The following is a 20,871-nucleotide window of genomic DNA, read 5'->3' as shown; positions in this document are numbered from 1 at the left end:
TGGCATCCTTGAAGTGACTGGCTTGACCTTTAAGGAGCTGGGGTGGCCACGACGACAGGGAGCTCTGGCATGGGCTGGTCCATGAAGTCATGAAGAGTCGGAAGCGACTGAACGAATAAACAACAAATTTCAATATTTATATTGAATTTATGATATGATATGATATAGTCTGAGGTATAGTATTATGTCTATTTTAATAGGAAGTGTCAAGTAACCAGAAACTACATTATTTCAGTAAGGTAGTCATGTCAGAGTTACAGGCCAAATGTTGCTGTGCCTCTTCAAGTTTTTTCTGATTTAGGGTGATCACACGGAAACCTTAGGACACAAGATTCATTCATAGAGGGTTTACCTTTGCCTTAAGTTAAGGTCGAGAGGTCGAATGTGACTTGTCCAAGGTCACAAATAGTAGATGGTGATAAAAGGAAACTCAAATGTTAACACTGACTTAACCTCTCTCTGTGTATCTGTTAGTCATGAAAACATCCATTTTCTCTCTTTAAACTTCACAAACAATTGCATTTAAGGGGGAGGGGAAAGGTTTCCTATTTGCATTTGTCAAATGCTGTCTGCACTGGATTTTGAGAAGTGAGTTTTACACTTTCTCTAAGTTTATGTCCAGTAATTCACTCGCCAAAGCTTGTTTTAAGGTAACTATATTGAAAATGATAGTTTTGCAGTGCCATTTTTTTTCATAAAATTACATTAATAGTATTTGTGAATGGAGGTTTTTTTAAAAAAATTAGAAACCCACAGTTGATGCATCCTGGCAGGGAAAGGGCACCCATGTGGATTGGTAGACACTGGATAGATTTAGTTACCAAACTTATTGCCAGATACTACTATAAACCCTAAGAATAGTCTTCTGTTTCATAAAGTTGACAATGCCCTTTGCTTTTAAAAATAATATAAATGATGGCAAACAACAAAGAAAAAAGTGTCAGTTTAAAAACTACTTTCCAGAATAGATGCAGGTGACATATGAAAGTAAGACAATATCAGACCTATAATATTTTATTACGCTGCTGCAAAAGAAGTGGATTGTTAAAATGCGAACTCAGGCAACAATAAATCAGGCAATCTAAGGAGACACAGCAGGTGAGCAAATATAGTTTATTATACCTATACCATTTTCCAAGAAAATGAATTAGATTTTTGCCTGATTGCTTATCAGTAAAAAGTGGACCAAAAGCCAACTGTTCTCAACAAGCAAACCATACTGCAGCATTTTAAGCAAGGATAACTTATGATCCTTAAAACAATAAATGTATAAGATAACCTTTTTTTGTCTAAAAGTTCTTAAATTTTCATTGCCCCTTTCCATGACCTTGCAAACCATAAGTGTTTCTCAATTACAGAAACGTATTATAATAAATGTATTATAATATGAGGTACTTTGGCCACATAATGAGAAGATGGGAAAGCAAAGAGAAGACAATTATGCTGGGGAAAATGGAAGGAAAAAGGAAGAGGGGTTGACCAAGGACAAGATGGATGGATGGTATCCTTGAAGTGACTGGCTTGTCTCTGAAGGAGCTGGGGGTGGTGATGGCCGACAGGGAACTCTGGCGTGGGCTAGTCTATGAGGTCACAAAGAGTCGGAAGCGATTGAACAAATAAACAACAACATTATAATATAACATAAACACTACAAACATGTAGAGGTGATTATTTACGTATAAATGCCAGGCTTATTAGTATAATACTTAAATAGTTAACCAATCCTCTATCTTATATAACTTGTACACTTCATGTAGCTGTCAGGTTTACAGTTCTAAAAAATTAGACAAAGTCATGTTCACACACGATCCACTATATCCACAATTTGCAGATTTATCCCCATAACCAAGTAAAACTGCTTGATAGACTATCAGGATCAAGTTGTTGTTAATGCAGACTTCAAGAATATAATTTCTGTGTTCCATTCACAACTAGAACTGCATTTAGACATATATCAATTGGAATCAGGATATCTGAAAGCTTCTCATTTTTCTACCACAGGCTCCTCACATTGTTCTTTTTTCCATTGCAATCTGCTTAATATAGATACCAAATATTTCTACAAAGGGGATAACTTCAAGCTGCTAAAATGCTTCCTTTCCTGCTACAGACTATACCTAGACAAACCATTGCTCAAGTGAGAAAACAAACCACAAAAAATCTGAAAAGTCAACATAGCCTTTGCAGCTCCACCAAACTATATAAAGAAGCCCATATTCAAGCTCAAACAAAAAGATGTATACAATTGTCTCTGCCCAACAGTTCCCTTTTACTAGCTTGCAGTAAAATTTGGCCCAGTCTAGATTAAAGGCCTCTGTAATGTCACCTTTTTCTTTAACCCAATGATCTCTAGTTGTTATTATTGCTTCTCCTTATAGTGCGAAAGAAAAATATTACAAGTCCTAATACTTAGTATTTCTTTTAAAAAGCACAAGTCAGTAATAGGCTTTAATATTGTTCTATCTTGCAATGTCTTGTAGATCTCTAAGTAATTCTGTTTTACTAAGTGGTCTATTATTCTAAACATCACAATAATCCTTCTGTATAGAGAAAGAGAGAAATTCTACTAGCTATCAGAGGGAAGGAGGGTATAATGGGGGCATAGCTACTGTAGACCAGTGAATCTTCATTCATTCTTTTTCTATATAGCCTATTTCATGCACTCCATGTTATTCAACACCATGTTAAACCATTTTAAACAAACATAAACACATCAGTGCATCTTAAAAAACTCACCAAAGGTTCAGCCATCACAACTTCAATTTTCTTTTCAGCTTGAACAGCAAACTCAGCAAAAAGGCTCTTGATGACATATTCACCAGGTTTGACATCTGGATCAATTGTGATATTAGACATGATGACACTCTTCTTTTCCCAAGTAGAACTGATGCTGGGAGAAATTCTGCGTTTAGTAACGCTTCTGGCTGGTGCTGATGCTAGTGGGAACACAAATAAGGGTCATTAATAATAAAGACAATTAAAAACATTGGAAACTTTCAGCAGTAGCAACAGATTCTAGTAAGTTAAAGACTAATAAAAAATTACTCTCGCAAGAGAAAAATTGTTCACATTTTGAGATCATTTTCTTATATTTTCCTTAGAAGATATTTATATAAACCTATAACATCAACATTTACATTAGACATAGAGGGATATTTTGCAGGCACTATTACTGACATGCCCCCTTTTGTTCTTTTTCTCTGGAAATTTTTTCACTTTATGTATCTAAATCAGGGGTCCTCAAACAAAGGTCATTTACCCGGCCCTCGCTCAGGGTCAACCTAAGTTTGAAACTACTTGAAAGCACACAACAACAACAACAACAACAATCCTATTTCATCAGCCAAAAGCAGGCCCACACTTCCCATTGAAATACTAATAAGTTTATATTTCTTAAAATTGTTATTCATTTTAATTATTGTATTGTTTTAAAGTGTTTTGCGCACTACAAATAAGATATGTGCAGTGTCCATAGGAATTCATTCACATTTTCTTCAAATTATAATCCGGCCCTCCAACAGTTTGAGGGACTATGACCTGGCCCTCTGTTTAAAATGTTTGAGGACCCCTGATCTAGATTGTAAATATTAATGCAAGTCAACCAACTTTTAATATACAGGTCAAGAAAAAAGTCACAAAGACGTCTGGCATTTTAATAACTTTTTGGGGGAAAATTGAAAAGATTTTTATATAATACAATGTAATGCAATCAAGTTTTATTTACTATATATGCTATATTATGCTATTGTATTGTAAATTAAAAACAAAAAAAAATAAAGATGCTTATTATTTATTCACTTACTATATTTCTATCCTGCTCTATCTTACCCTAAAGGGACTTACAGTTTTGGCAATAATTCAATGCCACATTGCAATACAAAGTATACAAATACAACACATTAAGCATCAAAATTAAAATAAAACATATAAATACAATTAAAACTGTATTAAAACTATCAGAAGTTGATACCCCTTTGTGACTTTTGGACCATCCCTTATAGTAAATGCTCTGGAGATGCAGACTAGGATCAGATGCAAATTTAAAAGGGAAGGGGGCATAGAAATATAATTTACATTAGCTCATATAAATTCATAACTGCAAGTAATTATTCACTGGGAATATACATCAGGAGCATATTTAACCTTCTGATTCCTAGAAGTGACATACAATATGCGTACAAATGCATTAATAAAGGAACAAAAAACAAGAAGGAGCCAAGTGCCAACTGGGAGTTCAAAAGCACTTAAAGCAAACCGGGTATAAGCTAGCAAGTCACATTTTCTCAGGAGACAAGCAAGCTGGCTGCAGACAGTTTAACTGAGATCAGTAGGATGTTGAAGAAATGCCAGAGAAGGCAGGCAAATGAAGCATCAGCTCCCTCTACTTTCTTTGTCATATCACCACTTCTGGCTTTTTAAAAAATGTCTGGGCAGGAAAATGTTGATGGTGGTAGTCCTATGGAACGACCCTAGCTTTGTAAGGCAAGCAGAGGGTCCCGGTGCTTCTTTTAAGGTAGGCTATCTTCAGATAGACTACAGTGAGAGCTTACCGTAAAAGAAACACCAAACCCTCTGCTTGCTATTCCAAGGCAGAGTAGAACCAATGAGCTGCCATGGTGGAAAGGAAAGTGGAAGGGGTTGGCACTTGCTTTATTATTTATTTATTATTTATTTAAAACACTTATATTCCGCCCTTCTCACCCTGAAAGGGACTCAGAGCGGAGCACAACATATACATGGCAAACATTCAATGCCTGGGTACAATACATAAACATTAAAAAACAATCTAAATATTAAAATACACCATTTAAAATAACACAATTTAAAACCATCCTAGCCATCCGCATCAAATCCAATTGGCCCTGTCATCTTTCCCATTGTCGCTCCATTGCTCTGTAGGTTCTCCCTGAACAGATTATGGCAAAAGGTAATACTGTATCTTAACTTTTATATATATATAAAAACAAAACCATTCCCTTCTCTGAGAATAGTGAAAGGTATTTTTGAATGCCTGGGCAGTCAAACAGTGGCAGTAGTGGCTGGTCCTGAGGCAGTGCTGGCACTTTCACTTATCTATGAAATGGATCTGAAGATTCCCCATGCTGGGTCCCAAAGCTACCCTTCACTTATATATAAGGTTGACTTGTAAATGAGTATATACAGTAAGGAGGACTAAGCACACCAAACTAAGGATATAACAGTTGGCCCTCCACATTTGTGGATTTGATTTTTGCAGAATGGATTATTCATGGATTTGTTCTTTCTCTCGGAATTTCCTGAGCAATTTTTGCAAGAAGTCAACCACAGAGTCATGCTGGAGAACCTTGAGATTCCTAGGAAGAATACTTCTCCAGGCATCTCTAGGTCCTCTGGTGCTATTCTATAGTTAGCTTTTGATGGAAGTTGATAATAATAATAATAATAATAATAATACTTTATTTTCACCCCACTATCATCTCCCCAAGGGGACTCAGGGCGGCCAACAATTACAACAAGGCAAAAAGAATACAAAAATATAATCATACATCAAATAAAATACAATAAAATATAACAAAAGAAAATAATACAAAATAAACGCAGGATATAACATTAAATAACAAGAAGTCACGCTGGGGAGTGTAGAGATTCTTAAAAAGATTTTGTGTTTTTTCAATTTCATGAGAGTACTGTGCCCCAAACCTCAGCAAATGTGGAGGGCTGACTGTAGTGCCAAAAGCAAAGTTTGTCATTTCTGTGCTTATTATAATCTCTACACCAGGGGTCCTCAAACTTTTTAAACAGAGGGCCAGGTCACAGTCCCTCAAATTATTGGGAGGGCTGGATTATAATTTGAATTTGAAAAAAGCATGAATGAATTCATATGCACACTGCACATATCTTATTTGTAGTGCAAAAAGCACTTAAAACAATACAATAATTAAAATGAAGAACAATTTTAACAAATATAAACTTATTAGTATTTCAATGGGAAGTGTGGGCCTGCTTTTGGCTGATGAGACAGGATTGTTGTTGTTGTGTGCTTTCAAGTCGTTTCAGACTTAGGTTGACTCTGAGCGAGGGCCGGGTAAATGGCCTTGGACGGCCGTATCCGGCCCCAGGGCCTTAGTTTGGGGAACCCTACTCTACACTATCAGAAAAATAAAACAGATCTGTGTTGAAGTGTTGTTTTAGAAGCAGAAGACATAGACCAACAACAATCATTTCAACTCAGGCGCTCTCCTTCAAAAATCATTATTGTATCTAAAAACCTTATGGATACAAATGAATGCAAGTAACTATTGTAAGAGATACAATCTCTTGTAGTTTTGCAAAATACATACCTAACTAAATGACTACTTCAGTATTCAACCTGGCTACTTTAACAAAAGCTTTCACGTTCTAACACAACACCCATAAGATATCTCTCAGTCATATTTAGCATACAGGAAAAAATGCATGAACTTGAATACCTGCAGTCAAACAGTCGCAATGTAATGAAAGGAAATCCTCAGATTACCAGAAATAGATAACTTTAACAAAGCGAACAAATCTACCTGCTTTTTAGTCAAGCAGGGCTGTCTAACAAGAACTCATTAACTAGCTGAAAAGCAGAAGAGTTGAAAAAAAAAGCTCATAGTCCTATAACAGATAAAAAGATGAGGTTCTATGAGGACAATACTAAATGGGTAGCTATGTTTTAGCAGAGCTGAGTCATATTAAAAGCAGATCAATTCCAAATAGCACGGAGAACAGAAGTCTAAAGTTAGCCTAACGTAACTTCTTCCCTCTACCTCTACGATCAAATTGGAACATGGAGGTCAGCTTTTACAGCTGCAGGAGTCTCAAGACCCAATGACCTTCACTGGTCAAAGAATTGCAAAGGAATCCAGGAAAGCAGGATTTCAGTACTAGACGTTCCATACATTTATTACATGGATAGGTCACACCTGCTTGGGCACATTTTCCACTTCAAAGCAAGAAACATTTTTCAGGATAAGTTTCATTTTAGGAGAAGGACAGTATATATATCAAACGAATACAATAATTAATTGGTGGATTAATGTATGCCTAAAGAAATAGAACAGCTCCATGGTAGTATTAAGAACACCACTCTACCTGAGCCTGGATGATAACCAAAGTAGCCATTAATCAACATTGTTCAGAAAAATACACCCAGTAAGAGTTCATGACACAAACTTGCAATGGTACAATCCTGGTTTTTCCACTAATGTTTGATTTATATTGCCTCTTACAGGAAAAAGCTAGGAATCCTAATGGATATCATCATCAGGTACAAAGCTTACATCCCCTCTGAAAATAGGCAACTGTCCAAGAAAATGCTTTTTGGCACCTTCTCCTAGTTGCGCAGCTAGGCTGTTATTTGCTTGCTACTGTTTTTTTAAACAATGACTTCCTACCAATTCCATCTGTCCTGGGAACTGAATATAAAGATAGAACACATTTCATTCTTCTTTGAAGTAGATCATAAATGAACCGTACTCTACGAGGACAAATTTATTCCTTTGAAATTTGAGTCTATATTTTGGAAATGAATCCAAAAAATACATTTGGAGAAGAACTACTGGCCAAAGAGCAGGGAAAATTCTTTGTTCTCAAAAGTGTTAGACTGTTTTAGATAAAAAATAGTTACTTAATAAATAAAGATTATAAATTAATATTATAAAAATATTCTGGAGCAGCTGCTATATGCATGATCTGAATTAATGCTTACATAATACATCATACTGGCAGTTCCAATATGATGCCATGCTTCTGTTCTATAAAGTTACCAACCAATGTATGTACACGACCCATTATAGATAAACTAAAGAACAGAGGTGTCTTACATCTGCTTGCACTGTGTCTCCCTCAAACATTTAAACGTATTAGAAACTAAAAACTGTGTCAAAGAAGTAATAATCATCATCATCATAATCTTTATTTGTTCCCCAAATGTTGGGCTTGGCTTACATGAGGCCAAGCCCAACAACGCAATGCAGTAGAGAAAATCAAAACACAAACAGCAACATGATAAACTGCATAAAACATAAAATATAAGAATACAGTAAACAAAATAAAATTACAATAAAATCTTTCATAACACAACATAGAACAGTGAGTGGGCCACATGTACAGACTAGAATACTAAGGCTAAAAACATGGCTAAAAACACAGGGTGAGACAACAATGGAGCAGATTATTTGTGAGGGAGAAACATTTCTGGAGTGGAGTCGAAAAAGAACCTTCGTACAAAAGAGAAGGAGGTATGGGTTAGGGTTAGTTCCCAAAATAAGTATAACATTTTCTTAGCTCAAGACAGGATAATCATGCTATTAAATGATAACATACGTACTTCTACTATGCTAACTTGGTGTTCAATCTGATTAATTCGGCAGTAGATCTGATTACTTGGAAGATTCAGTAATAATTCCAATTAATCCAAGGAAGTCAATACCAAGTGCCATGTGGTTCAAGAGAAAGGCAAAACAGAAATCTCACCCCAACAACTAGATTTCTAAGCAAATGGAACATCAGGGGGAAAAGCCATGTTAGCCTTTGATTGTAGTTTGGGATGATCCAACATGTGATAGTAGTTTCCAAACTGTGTTCCATGATTCCCTGGTGCACCTCCACAAACACGCAGAAAGGTTCTGTGGGATTTTTTGAATTTTCTGGAGGCCTAGTCAGACTAAGAAGGGACCCTTGGTGACAGGGCTAAGAGGAAAGAGCTTCATGATGATACTAGCAGCAACAGCAGCAGATCCAGGTCCCAAGACTGTTGGAGGCAACAGCAGCATTGATATTTCCACACTGCAGCTAAATGGAAGTCTGTTCTGGGAAATGGATGAGGTGGTTGTGAAAAAGAATGACATTTTATGTATTTCAAAGGACCAGGGAAAGGAATACTCTGCCCTCAGCAAACAGGGCTTGGGGTAGCGGTAATAAATCTCAATTTTCTAGGCCTCCTCCTATTAGGGTTAATGTGGATTGGGATTAACATTAGGGATTTCAGTACTCTGGTCTGGGAGATCTCTATGGGGCAATCTTGAATTAATACCATCTACAGTTAACATCGAGATATTACTACACTGATTTAGAAAATATCTGTGAACTGGCCTGGAGGAAGAACTGTGAGGAAGCGGAGAATTTCATCTCTGGGGGAATGAGCTCTAGCCGAAGCATAGAATCACTCTGGAGGACCTATAAAATGCCTACAGAGAACCTATGGGGGGGGGGGGGGTTAAGTGAAACCATGAGTACTAGTCTTGCTACATATTATTTAAAATATATTTACAAAGTTAAGAGATTCATTAGGCTAGAAAAAAAGTAAACTTGGTTAATTTTCAGGCGAAAATGATAATATCCTCATAGCTCAGTGGTTCTTAAACTGTGGGTAGCCAGATGTTTTGGCCTACAACTCCCAGAAACCCTAACAACTGCTACACTGGCTGGGATTTCTGGGAGTTGTAGGCCAAAACACTTGGGAACCCACAGGTTGAGAACCTCTGTCACAGCTTCTTTCAAAAAGATTTTCAAATCAACTTTTTTTAGAATAGTAACAATGTAAGCATTACGAAAGCAGAAAGATTAAACAGCATAGTCTGCTAAAATAGTTCAAATACCCATTTGTCACTAGATTCATCCTGATTGTAACTTAATTCCACAGGCTCATATGTAATTTTGGTGGAAATTTGATGGAAGAACAAATTCCTACTAATAAAAATCAATCTATATATTGAAAAATGTCATTTCTTTATGTTCATCAGTTAGTTTCTCCATCAAAATAACATTCCAAATTCTCATTATCCATACATCCAATGAAAATAAGTTCAAAGACTTTCATTGCAGAGCAATGCCAAATCTTGCTGCTAGACACAAAAAGGTGATTCTGTGTGATTCAGTAATTTATTGTGGTTAGTAAACAGAGATAAAATGTCTATTTTTAGTCTATTTGATTAGTTATTCTGGATATCATTAGAAAATTTTGGACTGCAATGTTACCATATGTGAGGATATGTCCCAACTACACAGTGATTTCTCCGGCATTTTACATCTAAATAGTTTGTTAAATATTGAAACTTCCTTGGTATTAGATACAAACAATTAATTTCACTGTGTGCTCTTTAGTGTGAACAGATATGATTTTATTGGAGATGTTTTGCAAGTAGAGTTATCTATAATTTAACAGCATGAGCCCACATTTATCTAATATCATCAGTTCAAGATAATTTAGTTTTTATGTATATGGGTTTTTTATGCCAAACCTTTATGGTTTTCTTTTGACTCTTCCTGAAGATATGAAATGTACTCAAGTAATCTGCTGGTTGTGTTTATATAGTAGAATTATATATAAAGCAAGTAACTTGATGAATTTGAAGCTAGGAGAATTTTTAAATTTCCTAGCTTAAGTGTCCTAATTGTATTCCCATGGAATTAAAGAAATTTCAGTGTTCAGCAATTTGTATTTTAATGAGTTTTTAATTTAACCACTAGCACATGTATAATATAGAACAAGAAATATTGTGTTTAGTTACAAGAATGGACGAAAATAGGCATAACGCTAGAGAAACCACCTTCACTGAAAAAGTAATTTTGTAGTGTAAGTCTTCTCTTCTTGCACTGAAATTTAAATCCAGTAATGACATCTTTAATGGATACTTTAACAAAATAATATACATTTTTATAAGTGAGAAAAAGAAGCATGCCCTCTCATGATCTGACTCACATTTTTCTTCTAGCTTTGCTAACAAGAACAAGTTTTTGGTTTAACTTTTTTTTAACTGCTTACGGGAATTACTTAGGAGTGCCCTCTTGCTTTTGGAGAATATGTGTACTTTTTAGATGTCAGGAGATACCTTTTGAGTTATTATAATAGATTGAATATTAAAAATTACAAAATGGTACATGTTCTTCTTTGGGTGCATTTACACTGTAGAATTAAAGTGAGTTCACACCACTTTAACTGCAATGGCTCAATGCTATGAGATCATATTGTTCATTCGTTCAGTTGCTTCTGACTCTTCGTGACCTCATGGACCAACCCACACCAGAGCACCCTGTCGGACGTCACCTCCCCCAGCTCCTTCAGAGTCAAGCCAGTCACTTCAAGGATACCATCCATCCATCTTGGGATCATGCGAGTTATAATTTACAAGGTCTTTAGCTTTTTTTGCTAAGTAGGGATGGTACCTCATCAAATTATAAGTTCTAGTCTAGGATTCCACAGCATTGGACTATGGAAATCAAACTAATGTTAAAATGCATTAATTGTAAAGTCTAATTGCATCCTTTTTGTTTGCATCTCTTTTCACATACTAGATCCCAGGACTTTTTTATTTTAAAGCAATATAGAAAAAGTAATAGTAACAATCAACAAAAAAGTAATACATTTGAATATCTCATAATGGAAAAGACAAATCATTAAGATAAGAAAACTACTATCATAATCTTTCCATAAATTAGCATGTATTTTTAAAGATTTGGTTTGTCAAAGTTTTTGTTTACATCTGAATGTAGAAATTTATAATTACAAAACATTTTAAATGAAAAGTTCATGAAAACAAATTTGCAACTGTACCAGAACAAAGCTTGGCCATGTCATGGGAATTCTATGTTATTTCCAACAAGTGGAAACCAATAGGAACTCCAAAAAAAATACACTTGCTGGAGCCACAAATCTTGTAAGGGCTGAGGTCGGTACAAAAAGCAAACCGTCAGCCAATCACAAAATACCTTTGACACAGGATAAAAAGTCCATCCAGGCTGCCCCTGACATATGGGAGAGTGTTTGAAACTATATCTCTCTGGCTCAACACCCAGCAATTACATGGGAACACTTTGGTATGATCGATAATGGTACTGAGCTCAACTCAAAGCACCACAAAAGACCCAGAGGGAGACTTTGCATCAAAAACAGGACCCCAAAGCAAACAAGGTAATTTCCATCTCCACTTCCAATACTTTATGCCTAAAAGTCATACAACTTCCATATGAATATAGGTATGCAACTGTCAACAACACACATCCAGCTGGATACCTAGAACTTGTAAAGTCCAATAAAACTCCTAGGTGAGTCAAATAGGAGGAAATACTGAAACTGCAATGCTGAAGGTATCTGATGTGTTTACCTTGTGCCTTTTCTTTAAGATGTGGTAATGCACACATGATTCTTCACCAAGACTTTTCACCTTTCATATATATGCTTTCTGTTAAGGTAGGGTGGGGAAATATACAGCACTCTCAGGTAAGCAGGTGGGGAGGAGGATATGGCAGAGAAGGTGAATTGCTGCATGAGTCACACTTCTCTTCCTTCTGCCAGGGGAGTATTCACTTTCACATTTCTTTGCAGCCAAGAAACGTTCATCCCCTCTCAGCAGTGTCCTTGACTGGTTGATGCTTTGCTGAGCCAAAGGCTATGGCTGCTTACCAAACACTCATTCTTACTTCTGTCTTTCAGGAATGCAGTAAGTTTGCCCTGATAAAGATGAGCCTGCACTGCTTAGAAGCCTCAAGGCATCTGTGAGGCTAATGGGACCAGTCAGTATCCACCCTTGTCAACCACACCCTATCAGCTTTTCACCAGCCCTGGCAGAACTTCTGATCACACTGCCACTTTAAGGAAACAATTTTCTCCCTTTTCCTCACATACTGTGAAAAAGGCTGCTAGGCAATGTTTTACTAAAAGTGTGACTGCCTTTCTTTTTGTCTTTTTTTTTACAGGCACAGATCTTTAAATGTAGCTCCCAGTTCCCTCAACATTTCCACAATACAACTGCAAACCAGGAGATTACTGCCTATGGTCTGTGCCTTTTTTCAGGTCTTCTCACCATGCTTTTGTACCCTTGTGATGCCCTGTTTAGATAACTATGGATCAGGTTTTATGGCCTGGCCACACAATACCTTATTGTTTCTTTCACCTTATTATCCAAGGTACACGGGGCACTACTGCTGGGAGATGCTGAATACAAGACTTGCTATTTGCATTTTGTACTTTTTACTTGGTAGTTAAAAGACCATTTAGAACAAGAGTCATATTTGCTGAGACTTAGGGAAACCTACAACAAGATTGGTTCAAGATTGGGAAAGGTGCACGGCAGGGTTGTATACTCTCCCCCAACCTATTCAACTTGTATGCAGAACACATGCGATGTGCGGTGCTTGAGGAATGCAAGGCTGGGGTGAAAATTGCTGGAAGAAACATTAACAACCTTAGATATGCAGATGACACCACTTTGATGGCCGAAAGCGAGGAGGAGCTGAGGAGCCTTCTAATCAAGGTGAAAGAAGAAAACACAAAAGCTGGGTTGCAGTTAAACATCAAAAAAATCAAGATAAGGGCAACAAGAGTGATTGACAACTGGGAAATAGAGGGAAAAGACATGGAGGCCGTGACAGACTTTGTATTTCTAGTTGCAAAGATTATTGCAGACGCAGACTGCAGCCAGTAAATCAGGAGACAGTTACTTCTTGGGAGGAGAGCAATGACCAATCTTGATAAAATAGTAGAGTAGAGACATCACACTGGCACCAAAGAGCTGCATAGTTAAAGCAATGGTATTCCCCATAGTCACCTACCAATGTGAGAGCTGGACCATAGGGAAGGCTAAACAAAGATAGATGCTTTTGAACTGTGGTGTTGGAGGAAAGTGCTGAGAGTGCCTTGGACAGCGAGAAGATCCAACCAGTCCATACTTCAAGAAATAAAGCCTGACTGCTCATTGGAGGGAAGAATAGTAGAGGCCAAGATGAAGTACATTGGTCACATCATGAGAAGAAAGGAAAGCTTAGAGAAGACAATTATGCTGGGGAAAATGGAAGGAAAAAGGAAGAGGGACCGACCAAGGGCAAGATGGATGGATGGTATCCTTGAAGTGACTGGATTGACCTTGGAAGGAGCTGGGGGTGGTGACGACCAACAGGGAGCTCTGGCGTGGACTGGTCCATGAAGTCACGAAGAGTCAGAAACGACTGAACGAATGAACAACAACAACACACAATACCTTATTGTTTCTTTCACCTTATTATCCAAGGTACATAGGGCATTACTGCTGGGAGATGCTGAATACAAGACATGCTATTTGCATTTTGTACTTTTTACTTGGTAGTTAAAAGACCATGTAGAATAAGAGTCATATTTGCTGAGACTTAGGGAAACCTTGGTCCATTGTAATTGAGATGGGAGATGGTACATCCCGGACTTCCACAAGGAGAAAGGGAAGTAGCAGGGGAGAAACTAAGGCCATAATCCCAATTACACAGTGAGGAAATGGGAAGGGATCTTAGGAGAAACTTCAGCACGGCCCTACAAACAGCATAGCTACTAGACATACACATGTGTCATGTTCTGGAGAGTCCCAGTCACATGGGATACAAAAGGGGAAGGAATGAAACCTGGGTCCTAATCATGGCTCAGAGGGGAAGGGAAGAGGACAGAACTTTCCTGCACTCAACTGGAAGATCATTAAAAATGCTAAATGCAGAACACGGATCCAATATTGTTTGGCCTTACACAGTTCCTCAAGCAGAAGGACCATCGCTAAAGGGATTCTGGAAGGCAGAGTAGGCTCTGTGATCCAGGATGCAGAGAAGGCTATGACTGCAGCCACTTGTGACCCAAAGTAAACATTAGCCATGTGGACCCATATAAATACACCACAAAGATCCTGGGACTGTTACCATTTCCCCCTTATATCCACCTGTGGCTGGTAGATGCTAGTATAGTTTCTTAAAATACCACTAAAATATTAACTTGCTTTTCTTGGTGACACTTTTTAGACCAGTTGAGACATTGTCCCCTGCCCCTAGGTTCGGCACAGTTTCAATTTGCTTAGCAGTGGATAAGCTGACTCTCTGCCTACTTTTTGAGTTCAGACTGCACTGCAAGTCAGTGTTCTCATTAAACCAAAAAGTGCTATGGTGCTTATATTTCCAAGAGTGCCACAAATACTTAATTTATGAAAAGGGAATAAAGATAGCTTTCTTACACATTGCTAACATTTTATGCATTCAGAGACTATACATCTGCTGTCTTATTTTGTTTATAGTTTTGGAGTTATGTCACAGAAAATATTCAGTAGCAATACAGTAAGATTAGAAAAATCTAAATTTATAATCAAGTGCATCTGCTATATAAATAGTACATTCACAGCTCTTCTGTAGAGAGCTGTGAATGTAAAAGAGCTTGAATATGCAAGATGCTTTTCTCAAGACAATGCCCATTCTAGTAGAATAAAAGGGTATTCACTTTGGAAAAAGTTAGGAACAGAAGGTAGTACGTATTTTGTTTATAATTTAAGCATACACAGTTTGGGTTGTTGTAGGTTTTTCGGGCTATATGGCCATGTTCTAGAAGCATTCTCTCCTGACGTTTCACCTGGATCTATGGCAAGCACCCTCAGAGGTTGCTTGCCATAGATGTAAGAAAAAAATAGGCATAGGAAGGGCTTAATAAACTGATCCATAATCCATCAATGGCTCATATTCAATGCTTCTTGTAAAAACGACAAAGAACCATGCAAACAGGAAGACCACAGCTTTGCTTCCAGCAGAACAATTGATAGGCTGTTTGACAGAACAGCAGATAGTTCTAATACAATTTGTAACTAGAAAACTATATTAATTTATTCAAGTCTTCAAATTAAATATATTAGGGAAGATCAAAATAAATCAAACTGATTAAAGAACAACAATAAATAAAAATGGAGGTTTGGTTAAAGTACAATTCAGAGAGTTTGCTTGGTATATTAATGTGAGCACTGGGCTATGATGGAGACTAGGGTTCGAATTCCCAATCAGCTACAAAAATCTACTGGGTGAAAGGCCATGGCAAACCCTTTCTGACCATATCTTGCCAAGAAAACCATGTGATACGGTTCTCAGAAGTCAAAACGACTTGAAGACCCTCTACAATAATAAATGCAATTTAAGAGCAAAGTTTAAAATCACTGTTAAAAAGGAGCATGAAGCCATTTGTTTCAGGGCTGGCATCAAAAAGAACATTGAAAAGATGACACAAGGTCTTCTCTTTGACTTACATAATACTTAAGTCACCAGACGCTCCTAGTGCAGTTTGTAAGGATGACTTCAGTGACTAGGGGAGGGATCAATCAACACTTAGGTCACTACTTTCAAATCTTCTGTTAATTTACAATGTTGTAATTCAGGGGCAGGCAAATGGTAACAGTTTTGTGAATGATCATGGCCAGCAAAGGAGTCATTGTGAGGATGGAAATCACCACCTATGGCTGTTTTGCGATTTTTCCCCTGGAACCTGTCCAAAATAACAAATAGTCACCAATTCAAAAGACTAGGATGAGGCATCTTTTCAAGGCAGATGTAGGGATGCACTAGAAGTTGAAAGGAAAAGGAAGTACACTCAGCCAGTATGATTTGAAGCACAGGAGAAACATCTCTGAAATGTAACTGAGGTCCTTCATTCAAACACACTCCTTCAATGGAGTGTGATGATCAGATTGTACCAGCCGTGATTTAAGGTTCTTCAGCAGCTTTTGGGAATTAAATAAAAAGGCAGAATTTTCATAGAATCAATTTGGTGAATCAGGACATGTAGTTCACAAAGGATTAAGAGGAGGGCAGTGTTTCTCTCATCAGACCAGACCTAAGTGGGCTGAAGACCCTTGGCGAAAGATCCTATAGATCCTCATCATCCTACCAAAGGAACAAAGATAATTTTTTTAAAGAAAGTACTAAGGGTAACATTACCCTACACGCATCAGATCTGCCAGTGAATGGTAGGTGCTGTGGGCTATACTTCAGAGGAGAAACCGGCAAATCACCTCCAAGTCTTTCTTAACTAAGAATGCTCCATGAAATTAATGAAGTTACCATAAGTCAACGGGCAACTTGTTTGTATATACACACATACAAGAAAAAAACTTGTGAAGGGAGGGATCCAGTGATGCCCTATTCCATTTTTCTTCTAATGTCATTAACAGGGTATTATAGTGTCCTAAACATGGTACACAGCAGCAGGCTATATGTTGGAACTGCATAAAGACATTTCTGCATGTCCTCCATCGTGCAAAATTATATTTCATATCATATGTGATGCATTCGGAAGGCAAATTTCAAGGTAATGAAAGAAAACGGCCTTTATTTCAGACCCTCATGAGCACACAAAGGCCTACATTCTTGCCCAAGTAAAACAGATACATTACACTGATGAAACTTGCACAAGTATTTAAGTGAGAAGGGTGGCATATAAATGTCGTAAATAAATAAATAAATAAATTTGCCATGTTCATATTATTTTGTTGGGTCCATCATATGTATAAGGGCTTTCAAGTTGCCAGATAAGTTATGGCAACTCCATGAATTTCACAGAGCTGTCTTAGGCAAGGGATACGCAGAAGTGATTTTGCCAGTTCCCTTTATCACCTGATATTACTTGGCAGTCTTCCATCCAAGTATAAACCAGGGCTGACCCTGCACATTTTCTAAAATCTCTACATACAAGAAAGTTTACTTATTTGCCTTAATATATTAATACTTAGTGAACAATTAATGGGGAAAGAAAAAGAAAAAAATGCAAAATCTTACTTTTGATATAATCTATATTCAATGTGAGTGCTAACATTTTTGCTTTAGGAGAGGAAGTTTTTCATGTTCAGCACCCAGCATCTGTCTTTTAGAGTCTGAAATCATTTCAGATTCTGCTCCAATGATTGCCGATTTGCTTCAGAGGATTCAAAGGTGATTTGCAAGGCTGCACTAAGTGGGAAAAAATAACCAGCACCACCAAGTGCACGACCTGAAGTAAAGGTGAGTAGCTGCTAAGCCAGTTATGAGAGAAACAATATGGAACCAATAGGAAAGAATACGTGGCCAACTTTGACAATCATCTTGTTTAAACTGATTTTAGAAAGGAATTTTAAGAACTAATGAAATCATTATCCTCTTTAACATACAATTTTGTCTTCATCAAGGTAAACCTATTACACACACACACACACACACACATTTTTTAAAGAGTGGTGTGCAACTTGACAGAAACCTTGTCCTTCAAAATGCAGAAGCTATTAAGGCATCTTACGACCAGATAGGTTAATCAGATAATAAGAAGAGCAGGGTTTTAAATAGCATGCTATGATTTGGAGCTCAGATACTCAACCTTCAGTTGCCCAGTGTTTTTGAAGCTGTGAGTAGCTGATTTCCTTAGGATGTACAGGCAGTCCCTGACTTACAAACACCTGACTTACAAATGATTCAGAGTTAGGAACAGGGGTGAGACAACAAGAAGTGAAAGGAAATCTACCCCAGGAAGGGAAAATCACTCCTGTAAGAGTTATCATGGGGAAAAGGTGTCTCCACTAAAGCTTTATCACTAATCCTTGTTTCCATGACAACCCAATATTTTCAAAATCCTATTATCACAGGGACAGAAAATGAGGTGAAATATTTTGAACAGGGGCACAGACAACAAAGGAAACACCACAAGGGTTTTCCTATACTATCCAAAACAAAACTGGCTGGAGTGACACTCAAAAAATGTACCTGTTCCAACTCACATGCAAATTCGGTTTAAGAACAAACCTACAGAACATATTTTGTTCGTAACTGAGGGATTGCCTAAATTAAAAAATCTGAAAAAATAATCCAAAATCCATAACACTTCTGGTCCCAAGCATTTTGGATAAGGGTTAGTGAACCTGTATAATAATTTAGTATAGGCAGTCCCCAAATTATGAACGAGAAAGAATTAGCCCTGTACTATTCAGACCAAATAACTATATTAAGTTTGTCATGTTAAACAATGTTACATAACAATGGCTTTAAATTAACAGGTACGCATAAAACTTAATACAAAAAACAAATACTCATTTGCACATCTAAGTGGCAGCTGCAAATTGCACCAATTACATTATTCATGACCAACATTAAAACACCTGTTGCAAAATGACACAGCATTTAAAATTAATGCACACTATTCAGATTAAAATAGTTAATAGTTCAAACATCTTCACAAAAGGCTTAAATAATGGATAAGAGGTCAACATTATTGAATTTGTAGGTGACACCAAACTGAAGAGAGTAGCTAATACCTCAGAAAACATTATGAGCATTCAAAATGTACTTAACAGACTGGAAATTGGACGAAGAGTAACAAAATGAATTTAATCAGAGATAAATGTAAGGTTTCCTCTTTAGGCAAGAAAATCATACTCATAAATATAAGATGTGTGAGATTGGTTTTTATGTATGTCCTCTATAGGCCTTAGATGTGATTGGCTGACTTCATATAGGAGTAGATGCAGGGAGTAAGATTACTGAATGGTGGTGCTAGTAGTGTCAGTAGCAGCAGCCTTTTAAGATTTACAAAGGTAAGATGGGGCAAAATTAGAGGCAAAATGTATATGGTTAGATAACAAATGCCAATGTACATGTCAGGATCCAAAGTTACCGTCGAGGTAACAATTATTTTGTGAGGAAAATTTCTCAATAGCCTCCTTGGGTTTGTTACAACTAATTTCTTATTCCCTCCCTGCTAACTATACTCTATTTGGTAAAAAAAAAATAGAAGCTGTTGCCAATCTTGTAAGCTACTCTGTGATGAGCATTCACGCTGAGAAGCAATTTTTTGAAAAGTCATTTAAGGTAACAAACAAATAATCTGGAATGGGTAAGAGGAAATTTGGGTACTGCTCCATTATCCTGGTGGAGGCCACTAGTGGGTGCTAGAGAGAGAAGGATTGTCCATTTTATGGTGGTGGAGGTTGGGTTGAAGGAGTAAAACCATTTCCCCCTGTCTTCCTGATATTCCCCCACCCATGTCCCTGCTGTGGAAATAACCCTTGTTTAAGAAAGGGGAAGGAGGGAAGGGTAATAACCAGTGAAAACAGAGGAAATTGTTTTCCTCCTTCATCTCCACTCCCCCCCCCCCCCATAAAATGGACTATCCTTCTCTGTCTAGTGCCCCTAGTGGCCTCTGCCTGGATAATGGAACAGTACCAAAATTTGTATATGAACACTAATACAATTGTATCATGGGAATATTAGTATAGATTCCTTCAAAACTGGACTGTGAGAAGTATGAAGACATTCTTCATGTCTTCCCATATGCATGTCTACCATGTCCTGCGAAATGAAGTATTATGAGTTGGTAAAACAGAAGACTGTAGACATTTCCAGATTTAAACAGCTTGCTCTTTTGTGAAGCCAGGTATCCCTGGATAACCTATTCACACCTCATAAATCTAAACAGAAGATAGATAAAGAAAAAAGGGATATCGGATTTATATTGTTGGTTAGAAGGGGTAGGTCACACCTGAGATTATGACACATTAATGGACACTATAATACTGTAGGCAAAAGCTGGAAAATGTAGGAAAATATTTGTTAATTTTTCACACGCTTGTTATTATACTAGTGAAAACAAACTAGTAAAACACAATTCTCTGTGAAATTCATGAATGAAATAAAAGAAAGCTTATCTGCTAATCATTATCACTACACAGCTGATTGAACAGAATGTTCCTGACTCAGTGTAAAAAGAATGCCTCAAACTGTTGGCAAAGACACAGCATCCTGAATCTAGGCCATATGAATGTCACTTCATTGTTGCTAGTGAAAGAAAAAAGTGCAACTACAATCAAACACAAGCCGCACTGCAATGACATTCTGCCAACTAAGCAGGCCTTTAAAAAAATTAGTTGAAACAGTGTTGCTGAGTGTAAGCATTCAGTCCACATTTCCAGGTTAAGCATTCACAGATTGCTCTATTAGCCTCCATCTTCACCACTGCTCCACATGTAACCAAAAATAGGTACACATCTAGACATTTGTAGGCCCTCCTGCATGATTCTATGGTCAACTTCCGGCAAACGTTGATCATAGAATCACACTGGAGGATCCACAGATAGCTATAGAGAAGAC

At 37.3% G+C, this 20,871-nt stretch overlaps 1 protein-coding gene across 11 annotated transcripts in view; it reads right to left on the bottom strand.

Annotated features, from left to right (window-relative positions):
• The window catches only part of FRYL (FRY like transcription coactivator), a 178,028-nt gene that overhangs the window by 110,250 nt on the left and 46,907 nt on the right, over positions 1-20,871 (bottom strand). For all 11 annotated transcript variants that reach the window (XM_067468777.1, XM_067468779.1, XM_067468778.1 and 8 more), the window contains one exon: positions 2,737-2,936. In XM_067468777.1, coding sequence (XP_067324878.1) covers positions 2,737-2,856 — 120 coding nt within the window. In that variant the 5' untranslated portion in view covers positions 2,857-2,936. The remainder of the gene's footprint in view (positions 1-2,736; positions 2,937-20,871) is intronic.

This window comes from Anolis sagrei, chromosome 5 (genome assembly GCF_037176765.1).
Source record: "Anolis sagrei isolate rAnoSag1 chromosome 5, rAnoSag1.mat, whole genome shotgun sequence".
NCBI classification, from domain to species: domain Eukaryota; kingdom Metazoa; phylum Chordata; class Lepidosauria; order Squamata; family Dactyloidae; genus Anolis; species Anolis sagrei.
This window is presented reverse-complemented; position numbering and strand designations above follow the sequence as displayed.